Source organism: Microtus pennsylvanicus, chromosome 15 (assembly GCF_037038515.1).
Source record: "Microtus pennsylvanicus isolate mMicPen1 chromosome 15, mMicPen1.hap1, whole genome shotgun sequence".
NCBI classification, from domain to species: Eukaryota; Metazoa; Chordata; class Mammalia; order Rodentia; family Cricetidae; genus Microtus; species Microtus pennsylvanicus.
In genome coordinates, this window is record NC_134593.1 from 29,717,544 (window position 1) to 29,734,454 (window position 16,911).

A 16,911-nucleotide genomic window follows, 5' to 3' on the forward strand; every position below is an offset into this window, starting at 1 on the left:
TCTGTTCTGATCACCTGCCAGCAAGTTCAAAGGATTAGAGATATAGCATCTGTTGTAAATAGAAGCTTTTCTGCTGAGAGTTGAGAGATGTACTATCTATGGCTGTAATAAGTCTTCAGGAGTCAGTTTAATACTATGTCCACTAAGCAGAATAACAGATTCACTCTAAAGGTTTTTTTTTTTAATTAGAAAACATTTTTTTTCTTGCCGGTGGTAATGAACACCTTCAATCCCAGACTCTGGAGGCAGAGGCAGGCAGATTTCTGTGAGCTTGTGGCCAGCCTGATCTATAGTGAGTTCCAGAACAGCAAGGGATACAGAGAAAAACCCTGTCTCAAAAAACAAAGTATTCGGGCAGTGGTGGCACACGCCTTTAATCCCAGCACTCGGGAGGCAGAGGCAAGCGGATCTCTGTGAGTTCGAGACCAGCCTGGTCTACAAGAGCTAGTTCCAGGACAGGCTCCACAAAAACCACAGAGAAACCCTGTCTCACACAAAAAAAAAAAGTATTTTTTTTTAGAAGCAGGGTCTTGCTATGTAGCCCTACCTGCCTTTCAACTCTTGACAATACTCGTGCCTCAAGCTCCCAAGTGCTGGCATAACAGGCATGGACCACCACACCTGTCTTATTTATAAGACAGGGTCTTGCTGTGTAGCTCAGGCAGGCTTTGAACTTGCATTCTTTCTGTGTGCTGGGATTATAGGAATAAGCTCCCACGTCCCATCAAGACTCCTAGTGGAGCTAAGAACAACATTCTAAGCACCTCCCACTAACCAAAGTCCTCCTTGAACTTCTCTACCTAAACAGCCTCTCTGGAAACTGTCCATCAACTAACCACCTACTGTAGAAAGGAACAAGGTTTTATGTATGGGTGTGGTTTGCTGTAGCTGACACCACCATACGGTAAAATGACTGTCAAAAAATACGTACGGCTTTTGTTTTGCTTTCTCCTTTAACAAAGCCTTGTCCCTGTGCCCCCCTACACCTCCACACACACAGACACACACACACACACACACAATATCTATAGCTGTGTTCTACTCTACTCTTTTGGGTTTAGTTGCTTTTCTGAATCTTTATCCAGTTTTTTTTTTCTTTCAAACACCAGCAGGACTGAGGTCCCCAAGGAACAAAAGCTTCCTGCTCTGAGCCTGTACTACCTGCTCACTCTCACAGGTTCCATTAAATGCCTTCCCTCCCCAGCTCCCTAGTGATGAGCCGGAGCCTATCTCAAATCCATCAGGCCTCTTCAGAATCATTTTATGGTTTTCAGATTTCAAGACTCACTCTGTAAAGGGTTTCTTTCATTGGCCTGACCTGCTCCTGATCCTTGAAGAATCTTTTTTCTCTCTTCCTTTATTCCCCTCTTGTGCTGGGGATCAAAGCCAAGGCCTTATGCATTCATTAAACCACTGAGTTACACTCCACAATCTCAGAAATCTCTTCTGAGCTTTTGAAAACCTGACTGCACTATTAGCTACAGAGAAACCCAACCACACGAAGAAAGAAGATGGACACTCAACTAATTCTTCAGTGTTGGTCCAGATGGAAGTAGCTTAAGGGCTTCCAAAAGCCTTTGAACTAAAGCACTGCCTCTTGTACTACAAAAGCCAATAAGGCTTTCTTTCCCGTCTCAACGACTACCACAGTTCTATCCTTTGGTTGCTAAACCTGCTCCTCAGAAGCTGGTACTTTTTGCCACACCACCCTAGCCCTACCTAAGACTCTAGAAGTCAGTTGTCTAACCGGTACATACGAAGCTGTAAACAAACCTCTGGGATCCTTTTTACCCTTCTAATATTGCATTTACAGATTCGGACTTCTCCTGAAGGGCCTTCCTTCTAGTGGGTTTCCTCACCGGGTTGGCTCTCAAGCACTGGCCAGTGAAGGGTCCCCAACCAGTCCTATCTTCTTCCGCTTCTCCATGCATGCCCTTTGGGTTGGACCACTAGGCCTCGAGCCTAACCTGAGGCCAAGCCCGTCACAGCGAAACCCACCCAGGGTCCACAATAGCAAAATACCTTTTCGACCAACTGGATTGTGGCCAGCCAAGTCTGGCCTAGTTTTCTCTTTAGAGCTTGTGTCACTGAACCCCAAGCGAGTGTCCTTCCTCCTCGAGCCACTTCTTTTCCGTCCTATTCCAAGCCCTGCGTTCCTCCTGCACACTCGGCCTGGAATAACGAATTCCAGTCCACCCTACCCCCCCTCCGCCCACGCCACCTCGTGCTTATGGGGGAGGGGCGTGGGGTAGGAGACAACCCAAGGGGAGGGCCCTGGCTGAGAGCGCTCTGCTCACCACCAGGCGCATGAGCAAAAGCCCCTCACGCCTGCGCCATGCCTTCCTGGCTGTTCACATCTGACTCTCATCCTCTCACCTGGCCTCTAGCAGTCAGGACCCTGAAGCACCCTGCCTTAGAAGAACACCGCCTTCACCACCCCACCCGCCACTTTAAATGAGCCACGTGCCCCAGTCCAGATTTTCATATCTCCCCAGCCCAGAAGCTCAGCCCATTGGCCAGACAACGTGCCACTCCGAAGGCTTCCCCACTTCATTGGCTCGCCCTTTCAAGGAGCCTGTGTGGAAGCTGATACCCCCCCCCCCCCAAAGAAAACGGTGGTAGAAGTCACGGGAGTAGTTTCAAAGTGTGTTGAGGGCGTGGGTGGCCCTGAGTCCCTTTCGGTGGGCTGCTCCTGTAACAAATTTAGTTAATAGGTTCATGTTGACGGTGACCTGCTCTGTCCTAGCAGTTTAAAGGTTATAAGATACAGTGGTAAATAACAAAGCTTGCTATAGGGCTGTAGCTCTGTGGTAGAGCACTGGCCCTGCCTGGGCTTGCACCAAAGCCACCACAGTGGGGGGAGGTGGGGTGGGAAAGAAACGCTCCAACCCTAATGAAATCCCAGATCCCTGTCCTGTTTGGAACACTGACCGAGGCTTGCATGAAAGATTCACTCAGTGAACATTGAAACAGTCACTTAGGGAAAGGATTCAGAGTCTCTCGGATGAAGAGCACACTTCGTCATAACCCGACACAAGCAGCTTTCCTTACAAAGACTGTAGATGGGGTTCCTTAGCTTTTCGGTATTGAACCAAGAGTACATGGCTTCCGTACAGTGTTTCCAAGTAATCCATACACCACGAGTACCGTTTCACCAAAGGAAAAATCAAGATCTTAGTGTTGGTTGGAGATAAAAATGGGAAGCATTTGGAACCATCAGCATCTGTTGGGATTCTTTTCAGAGCTAAGCAACATCTCTTGCCTTTTATATTCCCTTCTGAGACACTCAACTTGTCAACAAACATGTCATCTCTAGGAGAGCAATTTCTAAAACGCACGCACAAATACAGCACTTGTCTCCTTCATGCAAGGCCTGTGGCTACAATCCCCAGCACTCCCCCCCTCCAAAAAAAATAACTCTTATAAAGCACACACTATCTTACCAGGCACATGCCCACAGATAGGGTGGGAGTGCATGAGGCAAGAATATATTTAATTGCAATCATTCTACAATGAAATACATATAAAATATCCCATTTGTCCCCATAAATAAAAAAGTGACTGATTTGCCGAAAGAGTATACATGTATTGTCTGAGATAAGTATTTTGAGTTAAATGACAGATGATATATCTTTTTTTAACTCAGAAAAGTCATAACTCCACCAGGCTCCAGAACCTAGGGATGAAGACAGGTCCATAAGTATACATGGTACAAGTTTTCCTGGTTTCAAATACTGTGGCCCTGTAAGAACCACGGAGTCTGACTTTACTGTTGCTCTTCAGAGAATAAAATCACAAAGCCACGGCAAGACTGAGCACATGGAATTACATTACCCTGCTGGCCCAGGAAGGACAGGGAGGATTCCATTTAAAGTAGATGTATGACTTCAATATCTTAGGCAGAAGTAAATATAAATCTTCCCAGGAGAAACACACCCACAGCCAGGTCCCCAAAGCACCCACATAAAAGATGTTAACAAATATGAGTCCATACAAGAGAATAAAAATATAAAACATTGAGAGACATAAAGCAGCATCCCTAACTGGGCAAGAGTTGAACAGAGCAACCTGGGTGTGTGTGGTACCACATGGCAGCAATCCTTACACACAGAGCTTCAGTTCAAGGCTAGTATGGGCTAGACAGCCAGACATTGCCTTTAAAATAAAAGTAAAAGAAACCCTATTTGGGGCCAGCAAGCTGACTCATCTGGTAAAGGCACCTGCAGCCAGCCTGATGACCCAAGTTCAACCACCAGAACCCAGAAGGTGAAACCAGAGCTGGAGAGACAGCTCCTCCAGAGGATACAACACCCTCTTCTGGTCCAAGTCTTCTTGGAAACTGCACGCATGTGGTACACGGACATACATGCGGGCAAAGCATAAAATGTGTGTGTGGGGGGGGTTAATGATGGAAGGTACGAAAAGACTCCTGAAGGTGGTTCTCTGACTTTTGCATGCCCTACCATGATGGGTGCTCATCCACATGCACACATAAATAGATGCAACACATCTTAAACATCTTTTCACCACAAAGAAGAGGTGGAGGAAGAAGAAATGTAAATGGTAAGCCAGAATGCTCTGCCCTAATGTGGCCCAGCTTACCCACTCTATTAAAGGCCTGAACAGAACCAAAAGGCTGAATTACCCCTAATAGTCTGACCTCTCCCTTTAAGAGACAAGCCCTACCCATCTCCCCCCACCTTCCCATCTGCTGAGGCAGGCAGATCTTCCTTCTGCTTCCAGCCTGAGTTTCTTTTCCATCCCTCTCCCAAAAAAGGCAGCTTCTGCCTCTCTCCCTTCTTCCCCATCTCCTCTCCCCCATTCTCTCTCTCTCTCTCTCTCTCTCTCTCTCTCTCTCTCTCTCTCAATTCTTTCTCTCTCTCTCTGCTCTTCCCCCTTCTCTCTTCCCTTCTATAACCCACTAAATAAATATCCAACCTCACTCTGCATGACACATGCCTATCTGTCTCTGTCTCTCACCTGCCACGTGGCTCCCTGCCTGGGACCCACTGGCCCTCGTGGCCCGTGGGCCTCTCAGGGAACCACAGCGTTTACCACCACAGCTCCTTGTGGCCTGCTGCCCACTGTTGCCACTCAGGGACCTGCAGTGTTTTATTTTTTAGCATAACATCCCCTATTAAAAATTTTCTCCTGTTAAACAGTCTTCAAACTGGGGTGTAGTGTGAATTCTAGTTGGTCTTAATAATAAAAACCCACGAGTTAGATATTGGGGTAAATACTGAAAGATCAGAGAAGTAAGGAAAGGAGCCAGCCCCTAGAGAGACTTTTTACCCTTCCCGAATCCTCAGACCAAAGTGGGCAAGAGTCTGTCTCCACGAATCCTCTGAGCTCCTGTCTCTTCCCACCTAGAGAGACAGCTCATAAAGGGTCTGACTTCATTAATAGGAGGTAAATATGCTGATGGATTCATACTCCAACAGCCCTACTGGGAGGTGCTGGAGGCTTAGGAGAGAGAACCTAGTTGGAAGAAGTTGGCCGTTGGGTGTGTCTTGGAGCTGGAAAGAAGATTCTGCAGTTAAGAGCACTTGTTTCACTTACAGAGAACTCTGATTTGATTCCTAGCACCTAGACATGTCACAATTTTCTGTAACTCCAATTCCAGGGGATCTGTCATCCTCTTCTGGACTCCTTAAGTACCAGACAAGCACTTAGTGCACTTACATACATGCAGACCAAATACTCATACACAGAGAGTAAGTAAATATTTTAAAGATAAGAAAGGTATACCTTCTTCTAGTCCCTTCCTGTCTCTGAGTGGTCATCTTGGCTCCACTACACCATTTCACCGTGACATTCTCCTGAACTACACATTCACAAACAAAGGAGTCAATTTCCCTGGACTGTGATCTTTAAGTTCCTTTCAACTGTTTCTACTGAATACTTGTATTGGCAATGAAAGCTCACATGAAAAAGCCCAAGGGCCTCATGCTGTGCCGTGTCTCCCTTACCAAGAGACAGTTTATGTATTTATTTGATCTCGTGTATTTTAGACTGGCCTTGATCTTGAGGCTAACCTTGAATTTCTGATTCTCCTACTCTACCTCCAGAGTCCAGGGATTATAGGCATGTACTATCACAGTTTACAAAGTGCTGGGAATCAAAACCAGGGCTTTGTTCATGCAAGTGTCCCATCAGTTGAGCAACATCCACAGCCCATCTCCCCCTTTTTTATTTTGGATTTTTATAGAGTTGCATTGTATTCAAAACCAGCCTGGAACTCACTATATAGCCCAGACTAGCCTTCAACTTGAAGCAATTTTCCTGCCTCAGTCTCCTGAATGCTTGGATTACAAGTGTATGCCTGGTTGACAGTTTTACATTTTTTTTTTCAAGACAGGGTTTCCCAGCAGCTAAGAAGCCAGTCCTGGAAATTGCTCTGTAGACCAGGTTGGCCTTGCAGAGATCCGCCTGCCTCTGGAGTGTGCCACCACCATCTGGCTGACAGTTTAACTTTTATTAGTTGTGGTTGGTTTAGTGTAGTAGCAGTTTTTGCATGTCAAACATGGGTCGGTCCTTTAACTCCTGACGTGTCTAGGACACAAAGAATCCAAGAAGCAAAGGTGACAGCCTGGGAGGTACAGCTTCAGCCCATGCCAATTCCAGTCGGTTTCATTAGAGAATGAACCTTCACTCTGGGCATTGACATGATTGACCCAACTGGTTCTATCAGCTTTGTTTCTGTTTCATGGTTCCAAAACGGGAAATCTCTAACCTGCCAGTCTGTAGTTTTCCAAATGGTAGACCAAACAGGTAGGCTTTGTCAACTGTTGGAGTCAGTAAAAATAGTATTGGCCACTGCTAGGAGAACAGCTTTGAGTTCTGTCCACTGAGTGGAGCAAATGAATCCATTTTCCATTCCACACATCTGGTGAGGATGCTGCCATAACAGCCCCTGGAACACCGCTGGTTTCAGCTTAGCAAACATCAGTGAACCAGGGTCTGGCATATAAGGAAACCTCTGTGAACTGGGAGCTTCATGAGCCAATGCCTTTGCTTTGGGCTGTGGAGCAGAGAGTAAGTTTTACCAAAGGAACAAATGCTGTCCCTCCTCCCAGGCCCCCATATCGACAGAGCTGAATGTCAGGCCAGTGTACTACATACACTGTAGGACTGTGGGGTGAAAAGCTGGCTAGGTCCTCGCTAGACATTGAATTAGTTCGCCCACCTCAGAAGGGGAGGATCTATCATGAGGCCTTGATGGGTATGAGTTGGGACACTCTGGCAGTATATATGCGTGTGCATATGCCATGGCAAGTGTGTAGAGGTGGGAGAGCTACACAATTGAATCTTTCTCCTTCTACCATGAAGACAGGTCCCACCCAGGGATTAAACTTAGACGCGAGGCTGGACAACTGGTCCTCTACCCACTGAGACACATCACCACCCCACCCCAGGTGTTCAATTTCAATGAGAACCTAGGAGCAACCTTAAGAGTTGTTTTCAAAAGGGTTATGTCAGCTGGGTGTGGCAGTGCATGCCTCTAATCCCAGCTGAGGCAATGTACGGAAGATCAGGGGTTCAAGACCAGCTTCTTCTACATGGGAAGTTCAAAGCAAATCTGAGCTATATGAAAAAAAAAAAACCTACTCGTTTCAAAAGACAAAAAAAGAGATATATTATTCTCATCATAGGAGCAGCAAATCCCAACCCTACTACAGAACACTACCCTAAGGAGGCTACTCCCCTTTAATCATGCTACAATAGCAAAGGGCCAACCAAAGATTCAGTTATCTCACGGCAACCATTCGGGTTGTGGGGTCCCAAAGGTGCAAGCACAAGTCTATAGGAAGCAATCTCCACCTGTCATGATTCCTTTGACGTTTATGAGTACATCTGACACATTAATGGAAGAGTACCGTTTGTACACCCACAAGGGAAAGCCACAAAACACTAAGCATAACCTGACCAAAGCCCAATCCACAGGGTTGGCCTGGTTCTTTCTTCTTCCTGGAAGAGGGAGGGACCTTACAGTTGGGTCAGTTTTCTCATGCGTTTGCTTAAAAATGTGGGTATTGACTAGAACACTGCCATTTGCACATAAGAGTTGTCTTGATTCTTTCAACCAGAACTTCCTGGCTGCCTGCTATGTGTAAGGCTGTCTGTGATGCACGTATCACGTATGCACAGCGTCGTCTGTGCTCTACCGTCACAGTGGAGTGGGAAGAGTAGATAAAGAGTGGAGCATCACGGGGAGACAAAGGCTCTATAGGTAAGGGAAGCAAAAGCATCAGAAATGCGAGCAAAAAGCACCAGAAATGTGAGTTTTCTTTTTGTCCTTTTTGAGATAAAGCCTTGCTGGGTAGCCTAGATTGACCTGGAACTGTGTAGCACAGGCTAGCCTCAAGCTCATAACCCTGGCTGTAGCATCATCAGTGCTGGCAACAAGGGCAGAGCACCACACTTGAGTTTGCTAATTTATAGAGCATGGCCCGGTAGTCTCAGAGAACCAGAGGATTTCATAAGCAAGACCTAGAAACATCTGGGGCAAGGTGAGTTCAGACCTGGGGAAAGAAATGGGGGAAAAAAGGTACAGCCTACCCGCTGTGTGACATGGCGTCAAGGTCTGTGCGGCTGAAGTGAAATAACTCGGGGGACTGGGAAAGGATGCAGAAATCCTAGGAGGGTTCCATGCTGTTTTATGATTATGAATAGACTGGTTTAATAAGAACTTGCTGATCATGAATGAGTGTCTGCCACTGGAGCCTATCTATCTGGTACCCAATAAATTCTTTACTTTCATTGCCATTGAAAAGCAACATGGGGTGAGGGGTGCTGGAGAGATGGCTCAGAGGTTTAGAGCACTGACTGCTCTTCCAGAGGTCCTGAGTTCAATTCCCAGCAACCACATGGTGGCTCACAACTGTCTGGTGCACTCTTCTGTCCTGCAGGCAAAATGCAGACAGAACCTGTATACATAATAAATAAATATTTTAAAAAATTAATTTTTTTAAAAAAGAAAAGCAACGTGGTAGGGGGAGCGGGACTGGAGAGATGGCACAGAGATGAAGAACGATTATTCTTGCAGTAAACCTCGGTTTCGTTCCTAGCACCCATGTGATGGCTCACAACCATCCATAACTCAAGGAAATCAGACCTCCACAGACCTCCACAGACACCAGACAGACATACATTTTAAAAAATTAAAAGCAAATCAGGAAGCTGGGTAAAAGTGCTCGCTGCACTTGATGACCTAGAACCCATGTTAAAGGCAACAGCAAGGTCGGGCTGCGGTGGTGCACGCCTTTAATTCCAGCACTCAGGAAGCACGGGCAGGTAGATCTCTGTGAGTTTGAGGCCAGCCTGGTCTACAAATCGAGTTCCAGAACAGCCAAGGGTACCCAAAGAAACTCTTTCTTGAGAAACCAAGCGGGAGGAGAGGAGCAGGGTAGAAAGTTCAGAGTTTCTCAAAGTTGTCTTCTGACCTCTACATGTTTGAACCCCCAACTCACATAAAGTAATCCTTTTAATTAAAAAGCTATAGTAATAACATTCTTTGAAAAAATTAAGTAAAATAAACCTAGAGGACAAGTGATTTTTTTTCCTCCCCAAGGTTACTTGTGGAGTTGAAACCAATCCCAAGCCTGACTGAAGTCTACAGCCACTTACACAAAGAAATGAACAAGTCTATCATTCTCTCTGTTTCTAACACACTATATGTACACACAGATGCAGGTAGTAATACATTTGCATTCATTTGCACCCTTGTATGAACTGCCTTCCCAACCCCCGTTAATTGCGCACATTTGCTGGTAGAAATGGAGGCTTCGCTTCAGAGGCTCAGCCAAGACAGCAGACTTGCCTCGCTTCCCAGCCTTGTAGCGATGAGCTCTCTCTAACTTGTGCGTCTGGAACCTCGACAGGTGGTGAGAACTGACTGTCGAAAGCGACACTCTTAAGGCATTTCAAATGGTAACGTGAGGACGAAGGTGTTCTAGGCTCTTGTTGGAAGACTCGAGGAACTCAAAAGGTTTCTGCCCATGGTTGCTGTGCATCCTTAATTAAAGCACTCAGGAGGCTGACGCAGGGTTAAAGTTTGAGGCCAGCCTGAGCTATATGGAGAAATTGTCTCAATTAAAAACAAAAACAAAAAAACAAAACAAAAAAAAAAAACCTCTCAAAGAATTTGTGCAAAATAGCAAACATCTAAAGACACAAGGTCATTGGGTTACTCCCAAAAAAGGAGGAGGGTTTTGAGTCACAACAGAGAGGATCCCATAGAGATTCACTCAAGGGCAGTACATCAGCTATTTAAAAGCACAAAGGGCTGGAGTCCAGAGCTGCTTTCGACCAGACAGGATATCCATGGCACACACTCCCAAGGAACCCTTCTTCCCGTTTTCTATGAACACTAATCCCATGACCCAACAGAACAGATAAGCTTTTGGTTCCAGGACAATGGGGCCACTAAAGATTCAATCTCTTCACATAACTGGCTGGGCAGCCTGAGAAGCTCTGTAGGAAAAGTCCCAGAGGTGCTCAATAAGCCACAGACTAGAGAAGGAGAAAGGAAAGGGAGACTACAAGAAGAAATACCCGAAGATTCTAGGGCCACCTGGCAGTCCTGAGTCTGGGGTTCATCAGTATAGATGCTACATGCTAAGACATCAGTTTGTCTTGAAGTCTCAAGCAAAGGAAAAGGAAACTAACATTTATTGAGCGTATGTGTGTGTGTGTGTGTGTGTGTGTATAGTATATGTATGCTTGGTTTTGAGCAAGGAGTTCTCAGCTACAATATTCCATCTGATCCTCACGTTTGTCACCAACTTGAAAATGCCTCAGCCCTACTGACAAGGAAGAAATGTTCTTCAAGGCACCACACACAGCACAGCAACTCTACAAAGGAAGCAAGGTGACAGGCAGCAGCTAGAGCAGTAGGAACCAGGCAGGACATGCTGGCAGCACATCCAGCGGTGCTAGGAGGCAGAAGGGGGCGTCTCAAACGCCAAACTTCTAAAGCAGGAGGTCACCCATCAAGGGTCAGTCCCAATCCCACCAAGGTTTTTTTTTTTGTTGTTGTTGTTATTTTAAGCACTACTGAATGTAATGTTGTGCGAATTCTGTGGCCAGATGTTTCTTTTGAGAAACACCTGTATGGAAGTTAGTCTATTGGCCACTCACTGCAGGAGAGTAAGCCTCAACCCCCCTCATTATCTAAAGGCCTCTGAGGTTGTCAGAAGGGGCCTCTAACTTCTTCCAACAGACCCTCCAGGAGGAAGCAGGTGGCTAAGACATTAAACGATGACAGGTACAGAAGAGCTGACTCAAACATTCACCACATCAGCCTGGGGCGGTAATAGGATGCAAAGTAAGCATGAACCAGGGCTGGGCGGTGTGGCTCAGTGGTAGTGCACTCGTCTAGCACGCTCCAGGTCCCAGCACCAAAGAGTAAAAAAAATTTAAAAAGTTAGTAAACCGGGCGATGGTGGCGCATGCCTTTAATCCCAGCAAGCACTTGGGAGGCAGAGGCAGGCGGATCTCTGTGAGTTCAAGACCAGCCTGGTCTACAGAGCTAGTTCCAGGACAGGCTCCAAAGCCACAGAGAAACCCTGTCTCGAAAAACAAAAACAAAACAAAACAAAAGTTAGTGAGTCACAGAAGCAGGGGTATGCGCAGAACCAGCTACTTCTACAGAATATAACGTTCATTTGGTTGGAAAAAGACTCAAGCAAAGGAAATGGAAACTAACATTTATTGAGCACATATATATACATATAATGTATTCCTGGTCTTGTGCAAGGAGTTCTCAACTACAAGATTCCATTTGATCCTCACACCAACCCTGTGAGGTAGGTATGATCCTCATGTTTGTCAGATGAGGAATATGAGGCTCAGAAAGGTCAGGTAATTTGTTCAAAAACACAGAACCAGAAACTAGTGAGCTGGAACCGAGTCCTAAGTCTCAAACTCTATCCCTATTCTTTCCTACCTCCTTCCCATCCCTGAAGCCCATGGTTCCCCCAACAAGAAGCCTGCCCCATCCTAACTTGGGAGAATGCAGTTAGTTGTGGGGATTAAGACATAAATAAAAATAAATAGCAGGGTCAAGTCCCCAGCAGCGAGGATGTACCTTCCATACTTGTGCTGTGGAGAGGTCACTGTGCCATTCACAGTTGCTGGGGTAGGGGGTGCGGCACGGGCCCTAGCGGGGGAAACTGGAACTACAGCTGCCAAAGGCTGCAGTGGGTGGGCTAAACAAGTCCCTTCTGGGCTGCACGGATTTGAGAACAAAACGTCTGGAGCAGGCAGCAGCCGTGGGCACAGTCACCACCCTCCTCCATCTGCTCATTTCACCGGTGCTTGTGATCCAAGAGGGATTCAAAATCGGGAGAACATACAAGTTTGTGCTTCACATGTCCCAGGACGGTCATCTCCCCTGTCCTGCTGTCTCCAAGGCCCACAGACACCAGTTCCTGCCATTCAATAGAGACATCAGTGAGAACCACACACCGAAGTCAGCCCTCAGTCCTGTGACCCCAGTGTTCCCCTCACTGCTTCAAGCTGTGAATACTTCCCAAAGCCTCTCCCTGGCCCACAAGGGTCGCACCTGCAGGAAAGAGCAGGTTGTTCCCATGGTCACATCCAGGGTCACCTTGCCCAGGAGGAGTTGCACCTTCCCTGATTTTCGGATGAGCAGCTTGCCCACTTGACCCTCTGTCAGGTCAGCCAAGGTACAAGCGTTCTCTGCCAGCCTGGCTTCCTATGGAGAGAAGCAGGAGAAAGACATAGGCGACAACTTTCGTGAATGAACCCCCGTACTGTTTCCCAGAAAGGCACCAGCAACAAAGGCCAGAAACAAGGGCCATGCCCTGGAACTATTAACCCGGACTCTCCCAGAACTCGCTGCTGAACATACCCGGTCTTTTTCCTGCTTTATGACTACCATCTGTCCATCTTCGCCCTGCACCTCCGTCTTGATAGGCTTGACATCCTGGGTGGGTGGCTGCCCAGGAAGGGTATCAGGCAGCTGAAGGAACAGCAGCTCTTCATCCTTGGTGAGGCTCAATTCCCTGAGCAGCTCTGCAACAGACACGTCCTTTGGGAGAGCAGGGGTCTTCCTGACTGCTTTGGGAGGGGCCTTCGCCTTGGCATCCTCTTCCTCATCCCGTGGCTCCTCTTTCACTGCCCAAAGTGAAATAATAAAAAAAAAAAGACATTAAGTAGTCAACCACCAAGCCAGCTCACTGTTCTCAACCCTTTACACACGTGTTCTACCGTGGCTCAGCCAGGAAGCTGGCGATGCCAATTATAAACAGGAGCAAGAAAGAAATTCAAGAGCTGTGTGACTTCTCTAAAATGGAAAAGCTGAGGCCAAGTGTACTGATATACAAAGACATGTGAACTCCGAGGAGAGGTTCTGTGCCTATACATTTCAGTGGGAATGAAATTGGTGAGCAGCAGCCTTGGAGGCCATGTGAGAGCTTCTGGGGAGCTAGGAACACAAGGGAGCTGACACAGGATACCTTTTACAGAAGGCACATCCACTTCCATGTCTTCTTCCTTGGGGCCAGCTGAAAAAGGCTTAACATCTGGCTCTTCACTCTCCTCCTTGAAAAGCCACCCTGAATGAGCCAGTGGCAGCTGCACTGGCATGTTCCGTTTGTCATTCTTTAGCCCTGGGTCATCGATGAACTGCCAAAGAGTTGAAGTCACATAGAATGTCAGCACATACGCCCAGGTCACAGTCCACTTCAGGACCCACCTCTCTTTGCTTTCTTTTTGAGTGAAACCAAAAGTTTCAGGACATCAGCAAGCCCTGCACCCCCTGACCTGGCTCCCTATATGCCTTCTCTAGCAACTACAAAGAAGCCTGTCGTTGTGGAAAATTACTTTATCTGTGCTAGAATGTGTTGCATTTGTTTATGTAGCAGAATATTTGTTTAACTATGTAAAGATGTGTTGCTTTGCCTGCCTAAGACACCTGATTGGTCTAATAAAAAGCTGAATGGCCAATAGCTAGGCAGTAGAGGGTAGGGGGGGGTTAGTGGGTAGAAAGAATAAGTAGGAGGAGGAATCTAGGCTTGGGAGAGAAGAGAATGAGGAGAGAGAGGAAGACGCTAGCGAGGCATGGAGGAAAAGTAGGACATACAGAATGAAAAAAGATAAAAAGCCTCAAAGTAAAATGTAGATGAAGAGAAACATGTTGATATAAATTATAAGAGCTAGCTGGGCGGAGGTGGCGCACACCTGTAATCCCAGCACTCAGGAGACAGAGGCAGGCGGATCTCTGTGAGTTTGAGGCCGATCTGGTCTACAGAGTGAGTCCCAGGACAGCCAGTGATACACAGAGAAACTGTGGAGGGGGTGGAGTGGGATAGGGTGAAGTTATAAGAGCTAATGGGACAAGCCTAAACTAAGGTAGAATGTTCATAATACTAAGCATCCGTCCTTGTCATGATTTGGGGGCTGATGGTTCAGGAAATCCTGTTACACCTGTCCCCCAGGCTCCTGGTACTTACATCATCCTTCTCCAGCATGCGCAGGATCTGTTTGGTCTCTTCGTCTGTTTCTCTCTTCTCTTTTTTGATGTTGATGATATGGGAAGGGCCCATGTCTGACATATCCACTGTCTTATCCCAGTTCCCTGTGGAAAACCATTCTGTTCACTAGGGATAAATAAGGAAGACAGAGACAGCAAGGAAAACCAAAATGGGATGGAGAATTCCACTGCTTTGCCTTCTCAGGCAGTCTGAACTGAAATCTAGAACGGATCCCTTTTGGGTACCTTTTTTCTTCATCATCTCTGCAGGGCCCTGCTCAAAGATAGAATGGGACTGGATCACTTCTGGGCGGCCACGTCCCCGTCCATGACCCTCCCGTTGGCGGTCTCTATCACGTTCTCGCTTTTCCTTCTTCATGGCTACTTCTTCCTTTGGCCTGGAAAAGAGAACAGATAAAAGGATCTGTCTCAGAAAACTACCCCATTTCCTACAACATCACGAGAAGTGGAAGCCAGTCCTTTGCTGGAGCTTTGACTTCGTTCACAAGGCAGAGCTTTTCATTCCCTTTACTATATCTTCTTGTTTAAAAGGTGGGGTTTTTGTTTTGTTTTCCATTGCCTGGACACAAAAAGGCTAGGACAGAGACAAAAGGACAAGTGCGAAGAGTCTAGCCCCACCTTAGCAGTACTAGAAGAGCTGGGACCTCCTGATGGATGGTCAGCCCCTGAAGTTCCCCTTTCCTTTCCTCCACTTCCCTTCCCTCAGGTACTGTCACGTGTTCACTGCCATACCATAGGTGCAAAAGCGAAAGAATCACCTGACCATGGACTAAAATCCCCAAAACTTGGAGGTCCAAAATAAAATTTCCCTCTCTATAAGTTGATTACCTCAGCTATTTATTACAATTTAAAAAAAAAAAAAGGAAAAAAACCTCTAAATCAAAGTACCTTAGAGCCAGGCATGGTGGTACACACCTTAATCCCAGCACTCAGGAGGCAGAGGCAAGCGGATCTCTGTGAGTTCTAGGCCAGCCTGGTCTGCAGAGTGATTTTCAGGAAATGTACAGAGACCCTGTCTCCATTAGTAAATAAGCTAATGGTGTAAATTACAATTTCTGAGCCACACACCTAATTGCTTCCCCCAGTCCACAGCAACACAGGGTAAGCTACTTACTCTTCTTTGATCTTCCGACCGATAATATTGGGGGTGAAGGTTTTCTGGAAAGGAGAAAACAACAGCATTTCAAAGTGCTATACGGACCAGTCAGGTTCACCGGGAAACAATTCTGGGAAGGCTTAGCAAGACAGATCAGTCAGCACTCACAGACGGATGTCATGGGTAGACTATTAGCAGAAATACCCAAGACAAAACTCAGGAGCTTTATTCTTGGATCATTCTGCTCTTTCCCTTCAGAGCTACGCATCATATCTCACTTAATACATACTGGAAGAGGACACAGAGCAGCTAAAGTCATGCCTTCAAGTCATCACATACTAGATTATTAGTTTCAGTATTGGCATCCAGAGTTCTGAACACTCAAACTTCAAGTAAAGCTCATGGCTGTCTGACTTTCACGGTATTTCTAAAGGTGTTCAAAATATAAGAAGCACTTTTTAACACCCTGGATTAACTAGGCTCCCTGCCTTTTAATTGCATGTGAAGCCGTCTCAGTATCTTATACCAGCACCTAGACTTGAAGGTCTCGCTAGAGGTTGACATGCCATCAGGGACACTGTGGGCCCTACAAGAACATCAGGAGTTGCATCCCTAAGGCCTGGAAGGTATTTAGGTTTCTGTGCAAACAAGCTCGCAGGTACCTTCTTGACTCCGCCAAGAGTGAGGTCCCGGGAGCGGATGGAGGGAAGGCGGCCAGGCGTAAGCGGGGGTGCGGGTCGCCGGCCGATCAGCCCCCGACCCCCCGAGAGAAGGGGTCGCGGCCCTCCAGGATTGCTGGGCTCGCCAGCGGCGTTTCCTTCCGACATGGTGCCTGGAGGAAAACAGGCAACCAAGTGACTCCAAGGGAGGGACGCGCAGACCCTGGGCGGAACCCCACCCACGTGGCCTCCCGCCCCCCCCCCCGTCCGTGCGTCGCTCTCGCTGCGCCGCAGCTCCTCCCGGTCCCACGTGGCGAGGCTCCCCGAAGCGCCCCACCTCTAGCTTTGGACTCGCCACATGCCCTCTTCTCCGGACCGTCTGACGCACCTGTGCTGAGACTCCACGCCGAGTGTCACGACTTCACCTCCGACACGACCCGCCACGGGCACCTGCTAGCCCCGCCAGGCGGAAGTCTGCGTGGCAGGGACCGGGAGCCGCCATCTTGCCCTGGGGCGGAAGTGACATCAAAGGGGCGGGACCAGACCATAGTATTTATCCGACGGCGCCTCGCTGCCCTCCGCCTTCTCTTCCCGGTTCTTCCCGGAGTCGGGAAAAGCTGGGTTGAGAGGGCGAAAAA

At 47.3% G+C, this 16,911-nt stretch overlaps 1 protein-coding gene across 1 annotated transcript; it reads right to left on the reverse strand.

Moving 5' to 3' along the window:
- Positions 1 to 11,692: 11,692 nt before the first annotated feature.
- Positions 11,693 to 16,788, reverse strand: Polr3d (RNA polymerase III subunit D). Its single transcript, XM_075949710.1, has 9 exons — positions 16,662 to 16,788; positions 16,277 to 16,446; positions 15,633 to 15,676; positions 14,744 to 14,895; positions 14,478 to 14,602; positions 13,482 to 13,650; positions 12,875 to 13,140; positions 12,566 to 12,718; positions 11,693 to 12,431 (listed from the first exon to the last, which is right to left on the reverse strand). The coding sequence occupies exons 2-9, from the start codon at positions 16,439 to 16,441 to the stop codon at positions 12,309 to 12,311; spliced, it is 1,197 nt and encodes a 398-aa protein (XP_075805825.1). The 5' UTR covers positions 16,442 to 16,446; positions 16,662 to 16,788; the 3' UTR covers positions 11,693 to 12,308.
- Positions 16,789 to 16,911: the final 123 nt, after the last annotated feature.

What these genes read in the sequence shown, in the direction of transcription:
- Polr3d (XM_075949710.1), bottom strand. Translation starts at nt 16,441, where the DNA reads ATGTCGGAAGGAAACGCCGCTGGCGAGCCCAGCAATCCTGGAGGGCCG. An exon ending in GCATGCTGGAGAAGGATGAT is followed by an intron (nt 13,651 to 14,477) that starts GTAAGTACCAGG and finishes ACTCTTTGGCAG; the next exon opens with TTCATCGATGACCCAGGGCT. An exon ending in TAAAGCAGGAAAAAGACCGG is followed by an intron (nt 12,719 to 12,874) that starts GTATGTTCAGCA and finishes TTCTCTCCATAG; the next exon opens with GAAGCCAGGCTGGCAGAGAA.